Source organism: Macaca nemestrina, chromosome 1 (assembly GCF_043159975.1).
Source record: "Macaca nemestrina isolate mMacNem1 chromosome 1, mMacNem.hap1, whole genome shotgun sequence".
Classification (NCBI taxonomy): Eukaryota; Metazoa; Chordata; class Mammalia; order Primates; family Cercopithecidae; genus Macaca; species Macaca nemestrina.
The window spans coordinates 105,366,120-105,393,742 of NC_092125.1; the positions used below are offsets into that span (position 1 = coordinate 105,366,120).

A 27,623-nucleotide genomic window follows, 5' to 3' on the forward strand; every position below is an offset into this window, starting at 1 on the left:
AGGAGGGAAAATTCCCACAACCTCCCTTGCCTCCTGTTCCTCAAGGGAAAGAGAGTTTAGGTCCTAGTAACTCCCAGCAAGCAAGCCCGTACCTCCCTGTCCCAGTGGCCTAGGAATCTCCCTCCCAGGGGTACTGGGACCCCCACCATAGCCCAGACACCCCTTGGCCTGGGGACCCTGCAGCACAGCTCTGGTAAAGTGGGGTTCCTTCCTAGTTGGGATGTAAGTTTGGGTGCAAGGAACCCAAACAGCTTTGTTGTTTTTCTACTTTTTCCCCCTTTTCAAGTAAACTTGCAAATGTCAATAACCAGAGAAAAACACGCACATGGAGACACATATTTCTCAACTCTCTTGCAGCTTGCCGCGGCTCTTGCCAGCAAAAACAAGTTCAGCTTCCTGGCCCCATTTATGTAAGCGGTGAACCAGCTGCCTGGCCTGCCACCGAGGACATAGACTTGGCTCGTGCCTGCTAATCCCATCCCACCACCCCGGTTTCTGAGCAGGGACGTAGGTCCCCGCTGCCCAGGCCAGCTGGCAGCACAGGAGGCCCCCCAGCCTGACCCAGCTTCTTGGGTTGCAAAGGCATAGGATTTCAGAAGGGGCCACAGAGAAACCAAAGGTCCCCTGCCAGCAATAATGGTCTTGATCTAAAAGTAGGTGGGTGCTGAGAAGCCTCCAGGAGAAGCCTGTGGGCACCTTGTGTCCAAATGGAAACAAATGTAGAATCTGCTCCCACGAGGGCTAGGACAAGTCCCAGGGCTCTTGGTCGCCTGTTCTTGCATTCTCCATCTTTGGACCGAGACTGGCTCCTGGCTTTGATGTGATGATAACTGTAACAATTATTAGCAGTTGCGACACTTACCCTGAGCCCTGGGCTTTCCCTACGAGCACACTACTCCTCACTAAAAGTCTTCCAGGGAGGAAGTCTTGTCCCCATTTCATTGTTGAGGCGACAAGAGATCAGAGAAGTTAGGGAACTTGCCCAAATTCACACAGCTCACGCGTGAGGGAATCCATGCTGGACACAGGTGAGCCTGGCCAAAGCCCTCTCCCTCCTTGGCCCAGGTAGCTCTCCATACTCCACCCCCAGCTCCCTTCTCTGGGCTCCCCACCAGCCTCTCTCTCCCCCTCTCCCAATTTCCTCTCCTCTTCCCCGCTCTTCTCAGATCTTTCTACCCTTCAGAGCCCAGGGAAGGGAATGCTGAGGCTTGAGGGGTGTGCATAAGTGGGGGGTCAGCGCCATCACTGCAGCTACCAACCTAATGGGATACCGGGGGACTCTCAGGAGCCAGGAGTCATGCCCTTGGCCTTTCTTTCCCTTCCCCACAGCCGCAGCGTGTATAGGATGAGTTAGACCCTAAAACTGCCTCCCCTTGGACTCCAAATCTCGCGTCCTCCCCAGGTCACCCCATCGTCTGGGCCCATTCATTTCTCCTTAACATTTCAGAGGGCACCCTCGGCCACTGTCCAGGAAGAGGCAAGGCCGCAGGCTACAGCAAGTCAAGGCTCCCAGGCTCTAACCAGAGGCCCAGGGGCCTTCTCTGACTCAGCTCCCAGCCCCACCTGTCCACAACCCCCTCTTCTCAGATGACTAGCTCTGGCTGGCAGGCCTTCGCTCCCTCCCCCACATATGTATTTGTACTTCTTGTACCTGCTTGTATTTGTCTTGTATTTGGCGGAGTCAGTATTTACCTTGGCCTTGCCTTCCTCCCATCCACACCATGGACCGTATACTGCTAGAGAGAGGGTCTGGGAGGGAGGTTCTTTTGGACCCATAAACAGGTAATGCTCAATGCTGACTCAGAGACCCGCGTGCGCATGTGACCAACTCAGGAGATAAAACATTTAATCCTCCCCTGGCAGCATCAGAGATAACCACCTGGCTCCAGTCCAAGAAGGTCCAGCCTGGGTCAACTCTCAGAGATTATAGACTAATTAGAGGAAAAGATATCTAAGGCCGTGTGCTGCAGCTCACGCCTGTAATCCCAGCACTTTGGGAGGCTGAGGCAGGCGGATCACCTGAGATCAGGAGTTCGAGACCAGCCTGGCCAACACAGTGAAACTCCATCTATACCAAAAAATAAAAAAACTAGGCTGGGTGCAGTGGCTCACGCCTGTAATCCCAGCACTTTGGGAGACTGAGGTGGGTAGATCACAAGGTCAGGAGTTTGAGACCAGCCTGGCCAACATGGTGAAACCCTGTCTCTACTAAAAATACAAAAATTAGCCGTGTGTGGTGGCAGGTGCCTGTAATCCCAGCTATTCGGGAGGCTGAGGCAGGAGAATCGCTTGAAACCAGAAGGTTGCTGTGAGCTGAGATTATGCCACTGCACTCCAGCCTGGGCAACAAGAGTAAAACTCCGTCTCAAAAACAAAAAACAAAAAAAAAAAATTAGCTAGGCATGGTGGTGCGTGCCTGTAATCCCAGCTACTCGGGAGGCTGGGGTAGGAGAATCACTTGAACCCTGGAGATGGAGTTTGCAGTGAGCCAAGATCGCACCACTGCACTCCATCCTGGGCGACCCTGTCTGAAAAGAAGAAAGATATCTAAGGAGGGCAAACAACCTAACCCCAGGAGCAGAGAGAGAAATAAAGAGATGAAAGGCAGGACGTAGCAGGGCCTGAGAAGAAAGCCATTGGTACCTGCAGATGGACACACACAGGATTTTGGTCCCAAAAGGGACAGTGAGAGGCTACAGCCAGGGAGTGGGGTGCTGAGATGAGGAGTGCTATTTTAAGGCTATTCAGGGCTCTTAAGGACAGCTCAGGCCAACCGACTCATTTTGGTGGATGAGGAGAACCAGGGCCCAGAAGTCACACAGCAGTGAACGATGTCGCCAGGACTGGAGCTGGGCTCTGGGACTCTCGGTCCAGGCTTAACACGCAGCCCTCTGCCTTCCCAGAAGTACAGCCTAAAAGGTCTTGTCTTCTAGCTCTGAGCACAGTCTCAGAGTGTAACAGGGAGGCTGGCCCTCAGTCAGATTTTTTTATGTGCTTCTGGAGGGCAGGGAGAGGGAGGGACCTGATGTATGCACCCGCATTCCATATCTACAGACTCCCCAGCTTCCCCTCCCTGATCCCTTTAGCTATGAGGCCGCAAAGCTGAAGATTTAAGAAGTCATGTGGAGGTGGGATGGAGCAGCCGGTAGGGGTAAGGGGAGGTTGGAGGGATGTGCACGGGGGGCTTTAGGGCTCCCCTGAGGATGCTTCTGTTCAGTTCTTACTCTGGGTGGTGGTTCCACGCGTGTGTTCAGTTTGTGAAAACTCACCCAGTGTGAGACCTATGCTGACCACACTCTTCTGTAGGTGTGTCACTCTGCCATAGCACTTTTTCATACAGGCCCCAAAGTCCCCACTCTTGCATTCCAATCACTGCTGAGCCATCCCCACCCACCCCCCACCCCATGTGCCATGAGCTTGGGTACACACATGCATGTACACACTGGTCCAGCTCACTCCACATCACCGTCAAGGAAGCAGTTCCGAATGGAAGTGTCACGGGCACATCTCCCCTCAGTGAGACCTGAATGTTGGGCTCTCCTGCCCCAGCTCCTCCTCCCTCATAAATAAGCCCCATCAGGCCTACCAAGAGATAGGAAGACTCGGCATTATAAATACGTCAATGTTCCCTAAGTAATCTCTAAAGTTTACTTGGCCAGGTGTAGTGGCTTATGCCTGTAATCCCAACACTTTGGGAGGCTGAGACGAGAGGATCTCTTGAGATGAGGAGTTCAAGACCAGCCCAGGCAACATAGCAAGACTCCATCTCAACAACAACAACAAAAAAAAACTTTTTTTTTAAAATTAACCAGTTATGGTGTCACTCACCTGTGGTCCTGGCTGCTCAGAAAACTAAGGGAAGAGGACTGCTTGAGTACAGGAGTTCAAGATTGCAGTGAGCTGTGATCGAGACACTGCACTCCAGCCTCAGCAACACAGTGAGACCCTGTCTCTAAAAATGTGAGACCTGTCTCTAAAAAAGTAAGAAGGAAAAAAGCAAGCTACATAATTAAAACAGTGCAATACTGGCACATGGGGATAGGGAGACCAAATTAAGAGACTAGAAAGTTCGGAACTAATAAAAATAAAAAATAGTTCAGTCTGCACTACTGATCTGTATACTTTTTTTTTTTTTTTTTTTGAGACGGAGTCTGGCTCTGTCGCCCAGGCTGGAGTGCAGTGGCCGGATCTCAGCTCACTGCAAGCTCCGCCTCCCGGGTTTACGCCATTCTCCTGCCTCAGCCTCCCGGAGTAGCTGGGACTACAGGCGCCCGCCACCTCGCCCGGCTAGTTTTTTTGTATTTTTTAGTAGAGACGGGGTTTCACCGTGTTAGCCAGGATGGTCTCGATCTCCTGATCTCGTGATCCGCCCGTCTTGGCCTCCCAAAGTGCTGGGATTACAGGCTTGAGCCACCACGCCCGGCCCTGATCTGTATACTTTAAAGTGGTTATTATATATATATATATATATATATATATATATTTTTTTTTTTTTTTTTTTTTTTTTTTTTTTTGAGACAGAGTGTCACTCTTGTCGCCCAGGCTGGAGTGCAGTGGCACGATCCCAGCTCACTGCAACCTCTGCCTCCCGGGTTCAAGTGATGTTCATGCCTCAGCCTCCCGAGTAGCTGGGATTACAGGTGCCTGCCACCATGCCTGGCTAATTTTTGTATTTTTAGTAGAGATGGGGTTTCACCATGTTGGCCATGCTGGTTTCAAACTCCTGACCTCAAAAGATCCGCCTGCCTCAGCCTCCCAAAGTGCTGGGATTACAGGCGTGAGCCACTGCACCTGGCTGATACATTTTATATTATGTGTATTTTACCCCATTAAAAAAAATAATAACTTAGTCTAAGTGCCTGCTACACATACAGGCAGTTTCTAAGTATGCTGCATGGATTAACTATCTTGATCTTCTCAATAGTCAATTTGACAGAAGAAGAGACTGAGGTTATATAGCTAATCAGGGGTGACCCGGATTCAAGTCCAGACAACTGGGCCTCAGACTTTGTGCTTTTAACTACTCACTATGCCAAGAGGCAGTATAAACCTAAGTATACAGGAATTTGGTAGTTTTAAAATGTAACTTTGAAAATCGGTGGGGGAAACATGGATTCAATAAACTGTAAAGGGATGTCAGGTGACAATTGGAAAGAAAAAGCTGGAGTCAGACTTTATACCTCATCCATAATATTAATAAGTTCAAAAATGGATCAAATATTTAAACTTTTGAAACTCTTAACAATACCAGAAAAGGAGAATCTTTTAAAATATTGGAATGAGGGGAGGTGAACGGTGCAGCCGGTGCCGTGAGCTCCAGGCCCAAGGCGACCTAGGGCCCTGTCCTGCAGGCTGCAGACGGCAAGTACAAGCAACTCAAGGGTGAGTGGAACCATAAAAGCCTCAACCTTAGCAAGTGCAGGGAAGGGCTGAGCCGCCTCAAGCTAGTTCTTCTGGAGCTCAAATTCTTGCCAACCACAGGGACCAAGCTGACCAAACAGCAGCTCATTCTAGCCCGTGACATACTGGAGATCGGGGCCAGTGGAGCATCCTAGGCAAGGACATCCCCTCCTTCAAGCGCCACATGGCCCAGCCCAAATGGTGCTACTTTGATTACAAGGAACAGCTTCCCGAGTCAGCCTACATGCACCAGCTCTTGGGCCTCAGCCTCCTCTTCCTGCTGTCCCAGAAGCAGGTGGCTGAGTTCCACATGGAGTTGGAGCGGCTGCCTGCCAAGGACATCCAGACCAATGTCTACATCAAACACCCTGTGCCACTGGAGCAATACCTGATGGAGGGCAGCTACAACAAAGTGTTCCTGGCCAAGGGTAACATCCCCGCCGAGAGCTACACCTTCTTCATCGACATCCTGCTTAACACTATCACGGATGAGCTCGCCGGGTGCATTGAGAAAGCCTATGAGAAAATCCCTTTCACCGAGGCCACCAGATCCTTTTCTTCAACACACCCAAAAAGACGACCGACTACACCAAGAAGTGAGGGTGGGTCCTGGGTCCCAACAAGTAATATAGTTTTGCCAGCCAGCAGCAGGAGTCAGAAGACATTACCATTCCCTCCACAGAACTGGCCAAACGGGTCACCTGCCCGGCAGCTGAAGATGATCATCTGAGCCCACCAGGCACGGGGTGGGGCAGGGCACACATTATTTAAAACAGTTACAGTGCAAGGTTTCCTCCAATAAAGGTGGATTGACCTTCTCTAAAAAAATAAGTAAAATAGGCCGGGCACGGTGGCTCAAGCCTGTAATCCCAGCACTTTGGGAGGCCGAGACGGGCGGATCACGAGGTCAGGAGATCGAGACCATCCTGGCTAACACAGTGAAACCCCGTCTCTACTAAAAATACAAAAAAAAAATAAGCCGGGCGAGGTGGCGGGCGCCTGTAGTCCCAGCTGCTCGGGAGGCTGAGGCAGGAGAATTGCGCGAACCCGGGAGGCGGAGCTTGCAGTGAGCGGAGATCTGGCCACTGCACTCCAGCCTGGGCGACAGAGCCAGACTCCGTCTCAAAAAAAAAAAAAAAAAAAATAAGTAAAATAAAATATTGGAATGGGAAGGATGTTATTAAGTATGACACAAAACCCAGAAGCTATAAAAAAGACTGGTAAATTCAATTACAGTTGGAAAAAAAAGTCTGCAGCCAGGCACAGTGGCTCACACCTGTAATCCCAGCACTTTGGGAGGCCAAGGAGGAAGGATTGCTTGAACCCAGAGTTTGAGACCAGTCTGAGCAACATGGCAAAATCCCGTCTCTACAAAAAATACAAAGACTAGTCAAATGTGGTGGTGTGCGCCTGTAGTCCCAGCTACTCGGAAGGCTGAGGCAGGAGGATCGCTTGAGTCCCAGGAAATTGAGGCTGCAGTGAGCCATGAGCATGCCACTGCACTCCAGCCTGGGTGACACAGTGAGACCCTGAGAGAGAGAGAGAGAAATTTCATGGCAAAAACCACCCCCATCACCAAAAAAAAAGTCAAAGACAAATTGGAAAAATATGCAACTCCTGTATGACATGTTAATATGTTAAGAGCCCCTGTAAACAATAAGATCAATGACCCAATCAAAATAAAATTAGCATTGAATATGAACAGGCAGGTCATAGCAGATTATGCAAATGTCAGTTATACATTAAAAAACCCATACAATCTTTTTCAGATAAGATAAATGCAAATTAATTCCACACAGAAGCCATTGTCTGTATAGATACCAGGTTAATAGCACACTTTTGGCAAGGGCGTAGGGACACAGGTATTCTCACAATGCTGCTGGAAGTATAAATTGGTGCAACTTCTATTCTCTCAAAATGACAAATCTCATGGCCTTTGCCCATCAATTCCCCTTCGGGGAATATATCCTGCAGGAGTACTTGCACTCACACAACAAGAGGCATATGCAAAGTTATTCCCCACAGCAGGGTGTGTAAGAGCAAAAAGGGAACAACTGTAATCCCAGCACTTTGGGAGGCCAAGGTGGGCGGATCACAAGGTCAGGAGTTTGAGACCAGCCTGGCCAACATGGTGAAACACCATTTTTACTAAAAATACAAAAATTAGCTGGGCTTGGTGGCGCATGCCTGTAATCCCAGCTACTTGGGAGGCTGAGGCAGGAGAATTGCTTGAACCTGGGAGGCGGAAGTTGCAGTAAGCCAAGATCACGCCACTGTACTCAAGCCTGGGCGACAGAGCAAGACTCCGTCTCAAGGAAAAAAAAAAAAATGACTCTTAGGATCAATAACATTTATCAAGCATGCATTTTTGTCTGTTACAGTATTTTATACTCTTCTTTTTCTTTTTTTCTTTTTGAGACAGGCTGGAGTGCAGTGTTGCTGTCATGGTTCACTGCAGCCTCGAATTCCTGGGCTCAAGTGATCCTCCTGCCTTGGCCTCCTAAAGCACTGGCATGACAGTCATGATACACCACACCCGGCCTCAAAAAGTATTTTATACTTTAAAGCTTGTAGTGACTTGCCCAAAGGTCCCCTGGCTGGTGAAGCAGTTAATGAGGAGACAGGCCTGGATTGCCTGTCCCGAAAGCTGTTTTCTCTCTGCTACCTCAGCTGCCTCTCTCAGAGACAGAGGAAATTCATTTATAGTGATGTGGATTGTAAAACATTCCCCTGACCAAAAGTCCTATGAATAGATGTGGGGGACCTCAGCCACTCTCAGGGCTTGAAATAATATCTGCCAGCACGTGACTCCCACATTTACATCTCAAGCTCAGTCTTCATCCCCAAATTTCTGACTCCCATATCCAACTCCTTCTCAGTATCCTCTCTTGATTGTCTAGCAGACACTTCCATTTCGGCCAGGCGCGGTGGTTCACGCCTGCAATCCTATAGCACTTTGGGAGGCCAAGGCAGGCAGATCACTTGAGGTCAGGAGTTCCAGACCAGCCTGGCAACCTGGTGAAACCCCTTCTCTACTAAAAATACAAAAATTAGCCAGTTGTGGTGGTGTGCACCTGTAACACCAGCTACTCTGGAGGCTGAGGCAGAAGAATCGCTTGAACCCAGGAGGCAGAGGTTGCAGTGAGCCAAGATCACTGCACTCCAGCCTGGGAAACAGAGACTCTGTCTCAATACAAAAACGAAAACAAAAACAAAAGACATTTCAGTTTCCATATGTGCAAAACTGGCCTCTCATCTTGTCCTGCAGCCCACCATCTATGCAATGGGGCCAGCACTCCTCTCACCTGAGGCTATTTTGAAGATTACATGAGATCGCAGATGCCAAGGGCCTAGCGCGGCTACTTGCACACAGTTGACACACCATAAATGTTAACAGTTATTGTAACCGTCATATAGAGAGGGAAGACCAAAGGATGCTTTTCGGGAAAGCAGTTGGGAAGTGGAGTGGGAACTGATTCAGAGAACAGGTGCTGGGGAGAATAGGCTGGATGCAGGGCCTCAGGGGCACACTCCTAAGGGTACAAACTACCCGACAGAGCTGGCAAGGGATGAGCAGGAGTCAGGGAGGCTGCTGAGGTCCAGCTAACGTCAAGTCTGAACTCAGTGGCAGAAAAGCCTCTGCCTTAGCCAGGGACTTTTGACCTCTTCAGATCCCAGGCAAGAGGAGAGGGTAAAGAACAAAGATTAACTACACAAAAAAAAACCTCCCAGCTGGACACAAAGGCTCACGCCTGTAATCCCAGCACTTTGGGAGGCCAAGGAGGGTGAACTGCTTGAGCCTAGGTGTTCCAGACCAGTCTGCAACATGGCAAAACCCTGTCTCTACAAGAAATACAAAAAATTAGCCAGACGTGGTGGTGCACACCTGTAGTCTCAGCTACTCAGGAAGCTGAGGTGAGAGGTCTACAGGAGTAACATCCTGTATTCAAAAAATAAAAAAGGCTTTTCTTTGCCACCTTCCCCTTGCTACTCCAGCCCTCAAGGATCCCACCTGCAGACTTGCAGTTAATGACCTGGCATTTAGCACTTCCCTCTGCTAGACTTCAAGGGGCTAAAGGGCCGAGGACTTGTTACCCCAGAGATACCTCTCCAGGGCAGGGGCATCCACAGAGCCCTCTGCTCCAGAACATAACACATCCTCAGGTGGTACACATTGTTAAAGAGGAGGCAAGAATTTTCCTGCCCAAGACGGACATATAGAGAATCTAAAGATTTGTATATTTCCTTCAGATCTTCACTCAAATATTATGTTCTCAGCAAGGCCTTCCCTGGCCTCCCATCTAAGGCACCTTGCCACCCCACCCTGCCACAAACACACACGGGGCCTGTCTCCCTCTCGACTTTAGTTTTTCTCCTTAGCACTAGTCGCTAGCATACCACATATTTAATTTACGTCCCGTTAATAGTCTCCCACACTAGAAGGAAACTCAACTAAGCCTGGAATTTTTGTCTCTTTTATTCACAGTGTATCTCCAGCTCTTAGAATCGTGCCTGGAACAGAGTAGGAGCTCAAAATATATTTTTGGAGTGAATGAATGATTACCCACACTTATTTAAGCACTTGCTGTGTGCTAGCGACTTCTGTAAACACTCTATTTAATACCTTACTTAGCTCATCTCATCTTCATAACCACTCTTCGAGGTAATACAATTATTTCTATTTTCTAGAACACTGGCTCTCAGAGAAGTCAAATCACTTGCCCAAGGTCTTACAATTTTTACTTGGCAGGGCAGGGCAGAGATGTGTCTGGCTTGCAGGCCTTAGCCATTACCTACACAAAATGAGCTGTGTTCAGGTGGAGGAGAGCAGCAGGTAGAGGGGGATAAAGGAAAAAGAGAGCAGAAAACCTCTGGAAGAAACTGACTAACACTCTAGCCCAGCACTGGCCGGTAGGCGTTTCTGCAATGATGGAAGAGATCGGTATCTGCACTGTTCAGTACAGTAGCCACTAGCAACAGGTGACTGTTGAGCACTTTAAATGTGACTAGTGCAACTAAGAAACTAAGTTTTTTATTTGATTTCATTTAAATTAATTTACTTTTTTTTGGAGACAGGGTCTCCTGTCGCCCAGACTGGCGTTTGGTAGTGCAAACATGGCTCCGTGCAGACTGGACTCCAGTGATTCTCCCACCTCAGCCTTCAGAGTAGCAGGGACTACAGGCTCCTGTCACTGTGCCCAGCTAATTTTTTAAAATCTTTTTGTAGAGACAGCATCTCACCCTGTTGCCCAGGTCGGTCTCCAACTCCTGAGCTCAAGAGATCCTCCTGCCTCAGCCTCCCAAATTGCTGGGATTACAGGCGTGAGTCACTGCACTGGCATAATTTAAATTTAAATAGGTACACGTGGCTAGTGGCTACCGTATTACAGAGCACAGCTTCAATCCAGACTAGATTCAGTGACTGGAAACGAGGTTGCTTGCTGGGTCTGTGGCTTCCAGGCCTGGTGGGACGGGGATTCAGGAGAGGGGGGAAGGGCGTGTATATTTTCAGCAGTGAGCGCCTAGGTTACTTTGTGTAATCTACGAATACCCAGGGAGGGGAATATTTGTTTACGCCGGCTGCTAAGGGCTGGAGATGAGGCTCATGGTCAGGATCAGTGTGCCTGCTGCCTTGGGATCTTGGTCCTCAGTCAAAGGAACTTCCTCTCTCTAACCACCCCCCACCCCAAGCCAGACAATCTGTTCACGGGTAGTTGGTACCGAGTGGCCCGGTCAGAGTCTGGGGCTTCTCAGTCCTTCTCAGGATTTACCCATGTCCATTTTCAGGCTCCTTTTAGGGTGGAGTCTGCAGAGCTGATCCTACACAGGCCTCACAGGCTTTACACGGACTCAAGAAATGTTTGCTGCGATGAATAAACAAGCAGCAAGCCAAAGCAAGGAGAGATTTCTGGCAACAGAGAGCCCGAGGGGGGAGGGCCTTCATTCAGCTCCTCAACGACACCATTTAGGAAGCCGTCCTCAAAACTGACAGTCCCTAAGAATCACGACGGGCAGTTTGTTTAAAATGACATGCCCCAGGCCTCACTCCCAGGTGTTCTTATTTAATAAATCTGGGTTAGGGTTCAAAAATCATGATGTTTACCAAGCCCTCCCACCCAACACACACACTAAGTCTGGTGCTAGGCTCAGAACTAAGCTTTTGAGAAATACTGATTTAGGGTGAGGCTAGGCATGTATGTGGGTATTGGGGGCAGGAAGAGGTTGCCCTAGAAGGAAATTCAGAAGCTGAGATAAGTCTTTGAGATACTTAAAGGTATACATACTTCTTTTGTGTATTTTCTTGCATTGCAGTAGCAAGAGGGAACTTGAGTCACCCAAGTCCAGCCTTCCAGCACCAGAGTGTTGGAACTGGCAGAAGCCTAAGTCCCAGCTAGTCCAGGCCCTTAGACAACGAGTACACCTGAGAAGTCCTGGCAGCTACAGGGTGTGTGGGCGGTAGCTGATCCCCAGGAAAACAAATCTCTGGGCTGTAAGAGCCCCGCAGGTGCGGATTTCCCCTCTCAGCCAACTCCAGCCTCTGTTCCCCCTCTGCTCCTCACTTCTCTAAAGCGAAACATCTCACAGTCATTTGCTCCATGCTTCCTGTACGATTTCTTTATTTTTACTCTCCAGTTTGTGGGCTGAGTCTGTGTGGGTGTGGGAGAGGAGCTGGGTATTTCTACTTTTCTGCGTTTTCCTTCTGAGCTGGGAGGACTTTCACTTCCTCCCCAATCTCTCAGTTCTGCCTTTCATGGGCTGTCCAGGTCATGAGACCTCTCCTATCCTTCCTGAGCACCAGGGAAACAGAAAACTGACTGCAACTGGCTGCCCTGGAAGGGCCTAGCATCCACTCAGGAGCAACAGGTGGTGGCAACTACAGCAGTAACAATAACCTCCCTGGGCCAGGAGCCCTGGGCTGGCGTGACAGCAACGGAGGCAGCCAAGGGAGCCCTGCTTGCTCCTGAGGCCATCCAAGGCCTGAAACCTGTCTTGCATCCCTCTAACACCACCATGGGCAAGCCTGGGCCTCCACTTCCCTCCCTCAGCCTTTTCTGCCCCAGCACTCAGCCAGACAAAAGTGACTCTCAGCTTGCCCCAGTGCCCCCAGCTCTGCCTGCTGATCTAGTTCTATATTTGAGAGTCTTAGACATCTACCACACTGGAGCACAGAGCCACGGGAGGGGTCGGCCTCCACCACCGGGGCCTGACAACCTGCCTTCCCAACCTCCCTGAACCTCAGTCTCCTCTTTCAAACAGTTATATGTAGATACAGAGGAGGATTAGAAAACATTGAATGGGTGCCTCAATCAACAGTGGCTGTTAGTGGCAGGAGTTATAAATGTGTATTGAAAAAGGAATTCCTTCCTTTTTTCTTCCAATCATAAGGACCACAACCATCCAAATAGCAAAGAGAGCCTCAGACACTCCAGCTCAGCCTCTAGCTGCAGAAAGTCACCTTCCCAAAGGGAGAGATCAGTGTTCACCTAGGACTGGAACGCAGTGTGATCTAGTGGTTGAAAGTCTTAGCCTTCAGCCTCCCCAGCCTCGTCAGCTGTTCCAGAAGCCTGTCAGTTGCCCCTTAGTTTTCTGCTGTGTCCTCAAAGAAGCACTTGGACCCTAAAATAAACCTCTGGAGAGCCAGTTGCCCAGCTCTTCCAGAAGAGACTAGACACACAGCTGGGCATGCGGCCAGAGTCCAGGAAAAGCCTGGATTGCCAGGGGCAGATTACTGTCAACAGGAGCAACAAGTGCCTCTGCCCTCTCCCTTACAGCTCCTTCTCTTGTCCGGAGGGGAGTCCAGCACGTGCCAGCCCCAGGAGGTCTCATTCCCTTGCCAGCCTCCCGACTCAATTCCCAGGACTGGGGCACTTGGCTTCCCAGAGTTGGTGGCTGCCGAACTGACTCCGTGCAGCGGGAAGATCCGTGACTCAGCGCCCATGATGTCAGTCCCTTCATAGTCAGGGCACTGTCATCCACACATGCACCCGCGGGGGTCGGGGGAGGACAAGGCGAGGTGGACCCCCAATGCAGAGGGAGAAGAGGGGCCCTGCTGGTACAAAGGACTTCCCAGGCGGGTTCATCACCCCGCTGGGGCGCGCCCTCTCCGGCCGTCTCCCCTTAGAGTAACCCGGCTCGCGGTTGTGTAAAGGCTCATGGGGGCACTGGGAAGGAGAGTCAGGTTTGCAAGGACACAGTCCTATACACTGACCTCAGGGAGCTTCCCGCACAGCTTCACAGGGCATTCCGGGGAGAGCTCCGGGCCAAGGGAGCAAGCGCAGCAGGGGGCGCAAGAGCCACTGCCCGCGACCACACAGCTAGGTGCCCGCCGGGCCTCAAGGCAGCCACAGAAAAGGGGAGCCGTCGCACCTCCTTTCCTCCCTCCAACCTCCCCCAGACTGCGGTGGCCACGGCGGTTTCCCCCAGCCGCCAGCTGCCCCAGCCCTCCAGGTGCGCCCGAAGCCCTTACCCTGCGCAGGGCAGCCCCCCGGGGCCAGCGCCGCCCCCGGCGCGGCCAGCAGGGCAGCCAGCAGCGCGCAGCCGACGGCCAGCATGCTTCCTCCTCGGCTACCGCTCCATGGTCCCGCAGAGGCGGACAGGCTGGTGGGAACCGGGCGGCAGGGGCGGGGCGGTGGGCGGGCAGGCTGGCTCAGTCTCCGGGGGCAGCCCCCATTCGCAGGAGCCCGGCGCTCTATATACACTGCGAGTCCCTCAGCCCCGCGCCGCGCTCGGCTCCGCTCCCTCTGGCCGGTCTCAGTGTCAGTGAGACTTCCCACTCGCACATGACTCAGAGCGGCGGACGGTCCTGGCAACACAGGAAAACATTTGAGGAACTCGCGCTGGAGCGTCTCTGGGCCGTCCCAGGGTGCGGTTACGAAAGCTGGAGCGGATGGCGCAACAGCCCCGCGCACCGGCCGACCGAGGGGGTGGCTTCCTGCCACAGCGCCGCACCTGAGCGGGGAGAACAGGGGACCGCCAGCCCGGTCAGAGCCCTTCCTCCCGGTTCTGTTGATGAGAAAAGGGCACTTGTTTTGATTTTTGGTTTCGTGAACAGGATTACGCTGTGAAAGGCACACCTGGAGAGCCCTCGAGGAGGCGATGTGACTCTTACCCTTATGATAAAGCAGTGCTTGGTAGCCTGGTTGCCCACTGGAATCAGCCGGGAGCCCCAAAACCCACCAATGTCTCGGTCGGGGCTCCAGAGATTCTGATTTCATCGGTCTGGGGTGAGGCTTGGGCATCGGAAGACTCACCACCTAAAGGCACAGTCTCTCTGCCCAGCTGCTCCTCGCAGGCTGGAGCAGAGGCAAGGAAACGGTTTGGACTTTGCAGTCAGATAGACCTGGGTCCCCATTTAGACCCACCATCTACTGTGTCTGTGACTTCGGTTCAGAATCTGAGTCTCCATTTCCTCATCTGTTAGAGATAAGGAAGCCTATGCTGCCCAGGGTTATTAGGAAGGTTCTGTGGATGGCACCTAAACACCCGACACACGGTCTGGGCCACAGGTGCTCCGTAGACATCAGAACGTGCATGGCTGCCCTCCTGACTTGACAGACAGAAACTAACACCAGGGGCAGTGGCTCACACCTGTAACCCCAACACTTTGGGAGACCCAGGTGGGTGGATTGCTTCGGTCCAGGAATTCCAGACCAGCCTGGGTAACAAAGTGAGACCCCCCATTTCTATAAAAAATTTAAAAATTAGCTGGGTGTGGTGGTGCACGCCTGTAGTCCCATCTACTAGGGAAGCTGAGGTGGGAGAATTGCTTGAGTCCCAGAGACCCAGGCTACAGTGAGCTGTGATTGGGGGCCGCTACTCCAGCCTGGATGACAGTGAGACCCTGTCTGAGAAAAAAAAAAAGAAAAGAAAAAGAAAACAAAAAGAAGGAAGGAAGGCAGGAGGGAGGGGAAGGAAGGAAAGGAAGGAAAGAAAAAAAGAAAGAAACTAGTGCTTGGCTTTTGAGCAACCACAAGGACCCTGAAGGGAACCATCTGTCCGTCCCTTGGAGGGGAACTCTCTCAAGGATCCCACAGAGCCTAAAGCTGATAGGATGGCCTCATGGCTGAATTCAGAGGGAAAGAAAAATGCTGAAATAAAGTTTAGGCTGAGAAGCTTCTAGACCAGCAACTGCTCATTAGAATGTGTTTTTCTGCTTTGGGTTTCAGGCCCATCCTAACCCAGATCAAAGATCCTGGGACAGCTGGAAGAGGCATGGCCTAATGGAACTCCCAAGTGGACAGGGCCAGGCATGGAGGGACAGAGCTTCTGAAACAGTCCTCAGAGTCCGTGCATCTGGGTCTTTCTGTAGGAACCGCCCCATCAGCAGTGCCAGGCCGAACCAAGCACACGCACTGATCTACCGCACAATGGGGGCTGCTGTGGGTGGGTTTGTTTGCTTCAGCCATGTCCGCAGACAGGAACAGAAGAGCACGCTGGAGGCCACCAGCCCTCTCGCCTGCTAGTTCAAAAGGGGTTGCAGCAGGGCTGGAAAGCGGTTCCCACTGTGGTTGCCCCCTTCCTCTCTGTGGCACACACAGACCTGAAAATAACCAGAGAGGGACTGCAAGCTGCCAGCCTAAAACAGGAAGGCTGCAGAAAGTCCTAGGCTCAGATAGGAGAGTTTAAAAGAATGTTGAAACCAAGAATAGGCATCATAGATCCCACCTGTCTCTGCACCAAAGCAGACCTCCCCCTCTCTAATCTACTGATGGGGAGCCTGTGTGCTCTGTAGTCACGCAAATCGAGTTCCCATCCCGGCTTTACCACTTGCTGGCTGTATGACTTAAGCAAGTTACTTAACCTCTCTGAGCCCCTATTTCCTGATTTGCAAGATAAGAGCAGCAACATACAAATTTTTAGTGGTGTGGTTCACATGAAAAAATGTAGTCCTGGCCAGGCCAGGCGCAGTGTTTCACACCTGTAATCCCAGCACTTTAGTCGAGACCAGCCTGACCCACATGGTAAAACCCCATCTCTACTAAAAATACAAAAATTAGCCGGGCGTGGTGGCGCACACCTGTTGTCCCAGCTACTCAGGAAGCTGAGACAGGAGAATCACTTGAACCCAGGAGGCAGACGTTGCGGTGAGCCGAGATGGCACCACTGCACTCCAGCCTGGGCAACAAGAATGAAACTCCATCTCAAAAAAAAAAAAAAGAAAAGAAAAGAAAAAAAGAAAGAGAAGAAAACATACCTGCACAATTCAGCCTGACTTGCCCTCACCTAGACAACAGAAGGAACAGCGAAGACTTTAGTTGTCTGAGCCAGAATACCTCTCGGATAACCGCTGCTTACAAATTGCTTCATATACACAATCTCCTCTGAAATTCTAAACCCTGAGTGCTGGGAGGTATTGCCCCTAATTTTCAGATGAGTAGACTGAGGCTAAGAGAGGTAAAGTGGCTTGTTCAAAACTGCACTACCAGTAACTGGCAGCTCTAGGGTGAGGTCTGGCTCCTGGGCCAGGACTCTCACTGAGCAAGGGCTCGGTGGGCCCACCCAGGACCAAAGACACTGCAGACCATGGCAGCAGGCACTTGGTGTTCTGTAGTCTGTGAGGGGAGAGCAGAGAGCAGAACTTGGTGTGTAGGACACCCTGTCCATCACGGGTGTTCCTGCAGGGACCCTCCGTCTCCCCTAAAGGGGGAAGCCCGAGGTTGACTCCCAGCAAGCAAGTCCTCTCTTACCTTCCACCTGAAGTGACGAAGCATCTTAAAGTTTGCCAAAAGCAGAAGTCTATAGGAGACTCCACAGAATAAATACGTAAGGTTTTTTGGAAACCAAAAGGGACTTGGTCATCATCTGCTCCTCCTCCTTCACTTTTCAGAGAACGAAGCGAGGCCTCAAGAAGAGAAGTTGTTTGGTAAAGAGGGCACAGGGAGTTGGTGACAGAGCTGGTCAAGATCCCAGATACCCTGACTCAGAGTGGTCTTTTTAAATTCCCACCCTGCCCCCAACCTCCAGGTCTGGGCTGATGTGTTGGGGCCATTCTCAATTGTGAGAGTTTAAAACTATGCACTTTATTCTCTATTCACCATGTGAATCCATCTTTAGGGACAACGATTATTCTGAGAAGTGCAGTGGGGTAGGGCTGGACTGACCCGCAGATCCCGCCCTGGCCTCTGGCCCTGGAGCCAGCCCCTGGTTAATCAATAATTACAGGAAGGTGCTCCTTATTCTCTGAAACCTTCCCCTCCTGCTTTCTCATCAGCCTGGGAGGAGGTTACGTGGGCAGACAGAGGTCTAATAACGGAACTCAGTGTCTGGCCAGTGGCATCCCTCAGAGTCAGGCTCCAGCCAGGGCCCATTGAGGGCCTCAGCCTGACCGTGGAGACCCTCACTTTCACAGTGGAGGAATGCAGCATCCCCGGCTGCGGCAGCATGACAGTGTGGCTCCCCGTTGCATCACCAGGTGAGTTTACACCTAGAAAAGGGATTTTTTTTTTAGTACCATTCTCAGAAAGGGGTCATAAAGTTTATCCCCTTCTTGTAATATTTAGAGAATGTTATGATTTTATAACTGCTAAAAAGCATCACAGTTATAGCTGGGCATGGTGGCACACGCCTGTAGTCCCAGCTGCTTGGGAGATTGAGGCAGGAGGACTGCATGAGCCCAGGAGGTCAAGGCTGCAGTGACCTATGATTCCACCTTTGGCACTCCAGCCTGGGCAACAGGGCAAGACCCTGTCTTTAAAAAAAAAATAAAAATAAGGCCAGGCACAATGGCTCACGCCTGTAATCCCAACACTTTGGGAGGCCAAGGCGGGCAGATCATATGAGATCAGGAGTTCGAGGTCAGCCTGACCAACATGGTGACACCCATCTTTACTAAAAATACAAAAATTAGCAGGGCTTGGTGGCACATTTCTGTAATCCCAGCTACTTGGGAGGCTGAGGCACAGGAATTGCTTGAACCCAGGAGGCGGAGGTTACAGTGAGCTGAGATCGCACCACTGCACTCCAGCCTGGGCAACAGAGTGAGACTCTGTCTCAAAAAATAAATAAATAAATAAACAGCATTGCAATTAAAATTAAACATAGAATTGTCATATAATCTAGCAGTTTCACTTCTGGATATATTCATTAAAAAATTGAAAGCAGGGACTGGAACAGATATTTGTACACCCATATTTTTAGCAGCATTATTTACAATAGCCAAAAAGTAGAAATAATTCAAAAGTCCATCAAGAGATGAATGGATAAGCAAAATGTGGTATGTACATATAATTGAATATTACTTAGTCTTAAAAAGGAAGGAAATTCTGACATATGCTACAACATGATAAACCTTGAAGACATTATTCTAAGTGAAATAAACCAGCCACAAAAGGACAAATATTATATGATTTCATTTATATGAGGTACCTAGAGTAAACAAATTAATAGAGACAGGAAGCAGAGTGGTAGCTGCCAGGGGTTAGTAGGAGGAGAGTGGGAAGTTATTGTTTAATGGGTACAGAGCTTCCATTTTTGCAAGATGAAAAGAGTTCTGGAGATGGATAGTGGTTATAGTTTCACAATAATGTGAATGTGCTTAAAGCCACTGAAACATTTAAAAATGGTTAAAATGCCCATGTGAGGGGGATTGCTTGAGGCCAGGAGTTCAAGGCTAGCCTGGTCAACACAGCAAGACCCTATCTCTACAAAAAATGTAAAAATTAGCCGGGCATGGTGATACACATCTGTAGTCCCAGCTACTCGGAAAGATAGCTTGAGGCAAGGAGTTCAAGGATGCAGCCAGATATGACAGCGCCACTGTACTCCAGCCTGGGAGACAGAAAAAGACCTTCCTTATCTTAAATAAATAAATAAGGTAAAACGGGAAATTTCATGTTTGTATATTTTATCACATTTTTAATAAAGCATTGCAATTATAAAATTAAACAAGCTAGATGCTTGGAAATCCAGAAAACAGATTGCATTATTGAGTGGGTGGGGAAGGGAAGATAACTTATATTTTTAAAGGATATAGAATGAGATTCCTTTAAGATAGTGGACTTTTTTTGGTGACTATATAATATAATTCTATGAATACAAACTCTGGAGCCAAAGTGCCTGCATTCAAATCTCAGTTCTGCCACTTATCAGCTGTTTGTCTCTGAACAAGTCACTTAACTTCTCTGTGTCTCAATGTCTTCATCTAAAAAATAGGGGGGAATACCCTCATAGAATTCTAATGGGAATTAAATTAGTTAACATATGTAAAACGTTTATAACAATGACAATACATGATAAACTCTATATGAGGGTTTGTTAAATAAATGTAAATAAGTAAACTTTCCCAGAACATATTCTTTCTAGACACAGAAGTTCATCCAAATGTTTTTTAAAATATAATTCATTATATTACCCATAAAATGAATATGTTGAAGTAGAATTTGGTCATTAGCTCTTCTGTGAGGTCCCTTCTCAGAAGATCCACGGATTTAACGTGAAGGGCCATTGGTAGCAGGTCCTCCGATGACATCATTTAGGTCAATGTTTCAAAATAATATATATATATTATATTATATATATATATCATATATATTATTATATAATATATATTATATATGATACATTATATATTATATTATATATTTTATATAATATATATGATATATATTTTTTTTTGAGGCAGAGTTTCGCTCTTGTTGCCCAGGCTACAGTGCAATGGCACGATCTCGGCTCACTGCAACCTCCGCCTCCTGAGTTGAAGCGATTCTCCTGCCTCAGCCTCCTGAGTAGCTGGGATTACAGGCATGTGCCACCATGCCTAGCTAATTTTTGTACTTTTAGTACAGACAGGGTTTCACCATGTTGGTCAGGCTGGTCTCCAACTCCTGATCTCAGGTGATCCAGCCGCCTGGGCCTCCCAAAGTGCTGGGATTACAGGCGTGAGCCGCTGTGCCTGGCTGAAATAACATTTTTTTTGAGATGACATCTTGCTCTTTTGCGGCCCAGGCTGGTGCAGTGGCACCATCTTGGCTCACTGCAACCTCTGCCTTCTGGATTCAAGCGATTCTTCTGCCTTAGGCTCCAGAGTACCTGCGACTACAGGTGCATGCCACCACACCAGGCTAAATGATAATTTTTATAAGGAAAAAAATCTATTCCCAGCCTGGGCCCCTGTCTGTGTGGAGTTTGCATGCTCCCCCAATGCCTGTGTGGGTTTTCTTCTGGTACTCTGAGATGTGCCTGTTAGGTTAATCAGCATGTCTAAACTGTCCCGGTCTGAGAGAGACAGAGAGAGAGAGGGGGTGGGTGGGGGAGAGAGAGAGAGAGGGAGTGTGTGTGTGTGTACCCTGTGATGGGATAGCGTCCTGTCTGGGGCTGTTTCTTGCCTTGCACCAAGTTGCTGTGATAGGCTCCACCACCCACAACAGAGACACTAAACTGAAATAACTGGGTACATAATGTTCTTCGTTACTTTGATTAATCTTTCTTAAATGTATATATAGCTCACATTTATTTCAATGTTTGATATTAGAAGTGTTTTGGGCCTTACTTAGAAGTTTGGTGATGTCTTTGTGACCAGAAATGCCGTAGAAACTTAACTCTAGTTTATATCAATTGGCCTATGGTAAAATTGGTTTCGTTATACGTTGTTTTGCTTAAAGTCGCAGTTTTCAAGAACCTGTTAACAAGGTTAAGTGAGGACTTACTGTACTAGCTGACTTAACAGTTTCAGTCAGGTTTGCTTCTGCTGTTAACAGCAATCTGTTGTCAGAGCTAGGGCCCTGGAGTTACTACCTCTGCCTGCCATTTTACCTTTTCTGGAAGATAGTCTAAACTGGGACTTCACAAGTACGCGTGAGCTATTTGCTCTTACACTTCCTGGCAGAGGCTGCATTACACCGTGGATTTGTGCAGAATGAGGGTTGAGTAATAATTACCGTTCACGTGCCAATCACGTGCTCCATTTGCATTCATTATTAGCATGCTCTTTAGCAATCACTTGTCTATGCCGAGCTATTTATGTAGACACAGACATGTAAGCAGATTCCTGAGCCAAACTGCCTGAGTTCAAATCTAGCTCTGCCATTGACCAGCTGGGACCTTGGATGCTGTAATTTTATCTAAACTTCACTTTCCTTTTCTATAAAATGAGAATATTAAGAGTGTCTGCTGCACAGGGTTATTGTGAGGATTAACTGATAAAACTACCTAAAGTAATTAATACAGTCCTGGCACCCAGTAAATGCTCAGTTAGCCTGATAATGACAATAATCTGTACATATGGTAACCTCATCCATTCCAGGGAGAAGAGGAAGAAGGTGGGTATCAGTTAGAATCAATTTTTTTCTGTTAAGTGAAATTTCCCTCCAAGGAAAAAACCTTACTTATATTAACCATTACATAAGTCTTTTTTTTTTTTTTTTTTTTTTTTTTTTTTGAGACGGATTCTCGCTCTGTCACCCAGGCTAGAGTGCAGTGGCGCGATCTCAGCTCGCTGCAAGCTCCGCCTCCCGGGTTTACGCCATTCTCCTACCTCAGCCTCCCAAGTAGCTGGGACTACAGGCGCCCGCCACTACGCCCGGCTAATTTTTTTGTATTTTTTAGTAGAGACGGGGTTTCACCATGTTAGCCAGGATGGTCTCGATCTCCTGACCTCGTGATCCGCCCGTCTCAGCCTCCCAAAGTGCTGGGATTACAGGCTTGAGCCACCGCGCCTGGCCTATAAGTCTTTTTTTCTAAACATGCTGTACAATTTTCTGGCCCATAAAATGAATTAGGCTGACCATAATTTTAACAAAGTTGAAGCAATACAGCATAAAGATTAAAAGCTTTTTCAGCACCATAGGAAAGGTAAAAAAATAAAAATAAAATTAAGACTGGGTGCAGTGGCTTACACCTGTAATCCCAAAACTTTGAGAGGCCAAGGCAAGCAGATCACTTGAAGGCAGGAGTTTGAGAGCAGCCTGGCCAACATGGAAAAATCTCATTGCTACTAAAATTACAAAAATTAGGTCAGGCGCGGTGTCTCATGCCTGTAATCCTAGCACTTTGGGAGGCTGAGGTGGGCAAGACACTTGAGGTCAGGAGTTCAAGACCAGCCTGGCCAACATGGTGAAAACCCATCTCTACTGAAAATACAAAATTGGCCAGATGTGGTGATGCACACCTGTAATCCCAGGTACTTGGGAAGCTGAGGCAGGAGAATCACTTGAACTTGGGAGGCGGGGGTTGCAGTGAGCTGAGATCCCCCACCGCCACTGCACTCCAACCTGGGTCACAGAGCAAGACTCCATCTCAAAAAAAAAAAAAAAAATACAAATACAAAAATTAGCCGGATGTGGTGGTGCATGTCTGTAATCCCAGCTACTCGGGAGGCTGAGGCATGAGAATCACTTGAACCCAGGAGGCCGAGGTTATAGTGAGCCAAGATCATGCCACCGCACTCCACCCTGGGTGACAGTGCAAGACTCCACCTTAAATAAATAAATAAATAAATAAATAAATAAATAAAGTATTTGAACTTGCTATAATCAAAAAGTCATATAATAACAAGTGTTGGTGGGCAAGCTAATTTAATTTTTGTATGTTTAGTAGAGATGGGGTTTCACCATGTTGACCAGGCTGGCCTCGAACTCCTGACCTCAGGCGATCTGCCCTCCTCGGCCTCCTAAAGTGCTGGATTACAGAGCCACTGCATCCGGCCTGATAATAATTCGTTAGATGACAGCCATGTGCCAGACTTTTTTTGCTCCTCTCCCCACTACAACAAATTCAAAGACAAATAAGGCACAGATTTTGCCCTTCTCACCTAATGCTAATACCTCCAAGGATTACTCCTACCCCCCTTCTCTAGAGCCTTAAGCTGTGAATTATCCCCCTCTTCTCCTGTGTTAAACCCCTCCCTCTCCAATGAATCCTACTGATGAGCATCTAACATGCTCTAGTCTCTTCCATCTTAAGAAGCAACTTTCCCTGTGCTACCACTACCCGCCTGACATCTGCAGTTGGAGATCTCATACACATCTCAAACTCAACATACCCAAACCTGAGCTTTATCTTCCTGTCCCTACTTGCTCTCCCCTTATGTTCTCTATCTAAGGGATTTGCCCCACCATTTGCTCATGCTAGAAACCTAAGAATCATCCTTAACTCCTCCTTCTTCCTCTCCTCTGTCATCCAGTTCTTACAATGTTGCTTCAACCTCGAGAAGAGATTTCAAATCCATCTGCCTCTCTCTGCATTCACTGCTACCATACATGTCCAAGTTACTACCATCTCTCTCAGACTTCTAAAGTATTAACCACTGATTTTTCCCATTAAGTATTTCCGCTTCAATCTATTCTCCACATTTCACAGGATGCTTTAAAAATATGTAAATTAAATCGTGTTATTTTTCTGCTTAAAACCCTTCAACACATTCCCATGGGCACTGTGTCTGTCTAGCCATTGCTTTATCTTCAGTGCATAAAACAATACTAGGCACAGAGTAGACACTCAATAAATAATTGTTTTATGAATAAAAAATAATATTCATGACTTTATTAAAGGTCTCTATTTAATAAATGTGGAAGGAAGAATGAAGGCCGTATTTTTAAAAACCCACAGCTAAATCATATTTCATGGTGAAGGAATAAAAGCTTTTCTCTCTAAGATCTGAAATAAGACAAGTATGCCCACTTTTGCCACTTCTGTTCAACATAATATAACAATTTCTAGCCAGAGCAGTTAGGCAAGAAAAAGAAATTAAAGGCATCCAAATTGGAAAGAAAGAAGTAAAAAAGTTTTTTGTTTTTTTGAGACAGAGTCTCGTCCTGTTGCCCAGGCTGGAGTGCAGTGGCGCCATCTCGGCTCACTCAAGCTCGGTCCCCCGGGTTCACGCTATTCTCCCGCCTCAGCCTCCCGAGTGGCTGGGACTACAGGCGCCCGCCACTGAGCCCGGCTAACTTTTTGTATTGTTAGTAGAGACGGGGTTTCACCTTGTTCTCAATCTCTTGACCTTGTGATCCGCCCGCCTCAGCCTCCCAAAGTGCTGGGATTACAGGCGTGAGCCACCGCGCCGGGCCAGAAAGAAGTAAAATTATCTCTGCTCACAGATGACATGATTTCTTATATGTAGAAAACTCTAGGCCGGACGGTGGCTCAGGCCTGTAATCCCAGCACTTTGGGAGGCCAAGGCGGGCGGATCACGAGGTCAGAAGATCGAGACCATCTTGGCCAACATAGTGAAACCCTCTCTACTAAAAATACAAAAATTAATCAGGTGTGGTGGCGGGCGCCTGTAGTTCCAGCTACTCGGGAGGCTGAGGCACGAGAATCACTTGAACCCAGGAGGCGGAGGTTGCAGAGAGCCAAGATTGCACCACTGCACTCCAGCCTGGCAACAGAGCGAGACTCCGTCCAAAAAGAAAAAGAAAAAGAAAATGCTAAAGATAACACACACACATATAAATACAAATAAACAGCTAATAAATGAAATTCAGTAAAGTTGCAGTATACAAAATCAACACTTATGACTTCCTGATGGTAAGGATTTTTTTTTAATTAAATTTTAAAAATTAAAAGAAAACAAGATTAACTCATAAAAGTTAGTCAGGCCGGGCACAGTGGCTCACGCCTGTAATCCCAGCACTTTGGGAGGCCGAGAGGGGCGGATCACGAGGTCAGGAAATCGAGACCATCCTGACTAACAGGGTGAAACCCCGTCTCTACCAAAAATACAAAAATTAGCCGGGCGCGGTGGCGGGCGCCTGTAGTCCCAGCTACTCGGGAGGCTGAGGCAGGATAATGGAGTGAACCCGGGAGGCGGAGCTTGCAGTGAGTGGAGATCACGCCACCGCACTCCGGCCTGGGCGACAGAGCGAGACTCCCTCTCAAAAAAAAAAAAAAAAAAAAAAAAAAAAAAGTTAGTTGCATTTCCATACACTAGCAATGAACAATAAGAAAAAGAAATTAAAATTTTTTTTCATTTATAATAGTATCCAAAAAAGTAAAATACTTGAGAATATATTTTACCAAGGAGGTAAAATACTTGTACATAGAATACTGCAAAACATTGCTGAAATAAATAAGAAGACCCAAATAAATAAAAAGACATCTCATGTTCATGGATTGGAAGTCTTAATATGGTTAAGACAACAATGCTACCCCAAATAACCTATAGACTCAATGTAATTCCTATCAAAATCCCTACAGCAATTAGCCAGGCATGATGATGCACACCTGTAGTCCACCACCTCAGGAGTCTAAGGTGGATCACTTAAGCCCAGGAGTTCAAAGCTACAGTGAACGCTGATTGTGCCACTGCATTCCTATCTGGGCAACGGAGAGAGACAAGGTAAAAAAAAAAAAAAAAAAAAAAAAAAGAAAGAAATCTCAACAGCAATTTTTGCAGAACTAGAAAAAAATCCTAAAATCTCAAAAAATCCTGAATAGCCAAAACAATCCTGGGAAAAAGGAGCAAAGTTGGAGAGCTTAACATTTTCTAATTTTAAAACTCACTACAAAGCTACAGTACTCAAAACAATACAGGAGGCTAGGCAAGGTGGTTCATGCTTGTAATCCCACCACTTTGAGAGGCCAAGGCGGGTGGATCACTTGAGGCTGGGAGTTCGAGACCAGCCTGGCCAGCATGGTGAAACCTTGTCTCTACTCAAAATACAAAAATTAGCCAGGCATGGTGGCGGGCACCTGTAATCCCAGTTACTTAGGAGGAGAATTGCTTGAACCCAGGAAGCAGAGGTTGCAGTGAACCAAGATCGTACCACTGCACTCCAGCCTGGGTGACAGAGCAAGACTCTGTCTCAAAAAAAAAAAAAAAAAAAAAAAAAAGACAACTTACAGAATGGGAGAAAATATTTGCAAATCATAAATCTGATAAGGAGATTAATATCCAGAATATATAGAGAACTCCCACAACTCAACAACAAAAAGAAACAACCCAATTTGGCCGGGTGCAGTAGCTCATGCCTGTAATCCTAGCACTTTGGGAGGCCAAGGCAGGTGGATCACCTGAGGCCAGGAGTTAGAGAGCAGCCCAGCCAGCATGTTGAAACCCTGTCTCTACTAAAAATACAAAAATTAGCCAGAAATTGCTTGAACCCCGGAGGCGGAGCTTGCAGTGAGCCAAGATCGTGCCACTGCACTCCAGCCTAGGCAACAGAGTGAGACTCCGTCTCAAAAAAAAAAAAAGAAAAAGAAACAACCCAATTAAAAAATGGGCAAAAACAGTCTGGCCAACATGGCAAAACCCCATCTCTACTAAAAACACAAAAATTAGCTGGGTATGGTGACGCACGCCTATAGTCCCAGCTACTTGGGAGGCTGAGGTAAGAGGATCACTTGAACCCTAGAGGTGAAGGTTGCAGTGAGCCAAGATGGCACTACTGCACTACAGCCTGGGTGACAGAGCAAGACCCCACTTAAAAAAAAAAAAAAAAATTGGGAGGGCAAAACACTAAAATAGACATTTCCCCAAAGAAGATACACAAATGACCAACAAGCACATAAAAATATGTTCAATCAACATCATTAGCCATCAAGGAAATGCAAGTCAAAACTATAATGAGACCATAGCCATTAGGATGATAGCTGCTATTCAAAGAAACAGGAAAGTAACAACTCTGGGTGAGGACGTGGAGAAACTGGAATCCTTGTTCATTGCTGGTGGGAGTATAAAGTGGTGCAGCATCTGGGGAAATGTTTGGTGGTTGCTTAAAAATTAAAAGTAAAATTACCATATGGCCCAGCACAGTAGTGTGCACCGATAGTCCCAGCTACTCAGGAGGCTACAGTGAGCCTTGCTTGAGCCAAGGAGTTCCAGTCCAGCCTGGGCAACATAGCAAGATCCTATCTCTAAAAATTAAAAAAAAAGCCCGGCGTGGTGGCTCGCACCTGTAATCCCAGCACCTTGGGAGACCAAGGCAGGCAGATCACCTGAGGTCGGGAGTTTGAGACCAGCCTGACTAACGTGGAGAGACCCTGTCTCTACTAAAAATAGAAAAATTAGCTGGGCATGGTGGCTCATGCCTGTAATCCTATCTACTGGGGAGGCTGAGGCAGGAGAATCGCTTGAACCCGGGAGGCAGAGGTTGTGGTGAGCTGAGATCGTGCCATTGCACTCCAACCTGGGTAACAAAAGTGAAACTCCATCTCAAAATAAATAAATAAATAAATAAATAAAATTTTAAAAATTTTAAGAATCCAGACAAGTCTGATTTTCTCTCTCTCTCTCTTTCTTTTTTTCTTTCTTTCTTTCTTTTTTTTTTTTTTTTTGAGATGGAGTCTTG

The 27,623-nt window shown here is 47.9% G+C and overlaps 1 protein-coding gene and 1 pseudogene across 3 annotated transcripts in view; one reads left to right on the forward strand and one right to left on the reverse strand.

Moving 5' to 3' along the window:
• The window catches only part of LOC105497972 (interleukin 6 receptor), a 63,373-nt gene extending 48,769 nt beyond the window's left edge, over positions 1-14,604 (reverse strand). For 2 of the 3 annotated variants that reach the window (XM_071084678.1, XM_071084685.1), the window contains exon 1: positions 13,868-14,604. In XM_071084678.1, coding sequence (XP_070940779.1) covers positions 13,868-13,952 — 85 coding nt within the window. In that variant the 5' untranslated portion in view covers positions 13,953-14,604. Of the gene's footprint in view, positions 1-1,692; positions 1,994-13,867 lie in introns of those variants that run through there. The other variant, XM_071084680.1, reaches the window with a different exon arrangement.
• LOC112429519 (26S proteasome non-ATPase regulatory subunit 8 pseudogene) lies at positions 1,786-6,130 on the forward strand (annotated as a pseudogene).
• Positions 14,605-27,623: the final 13,019 nt, after the last annotated feature.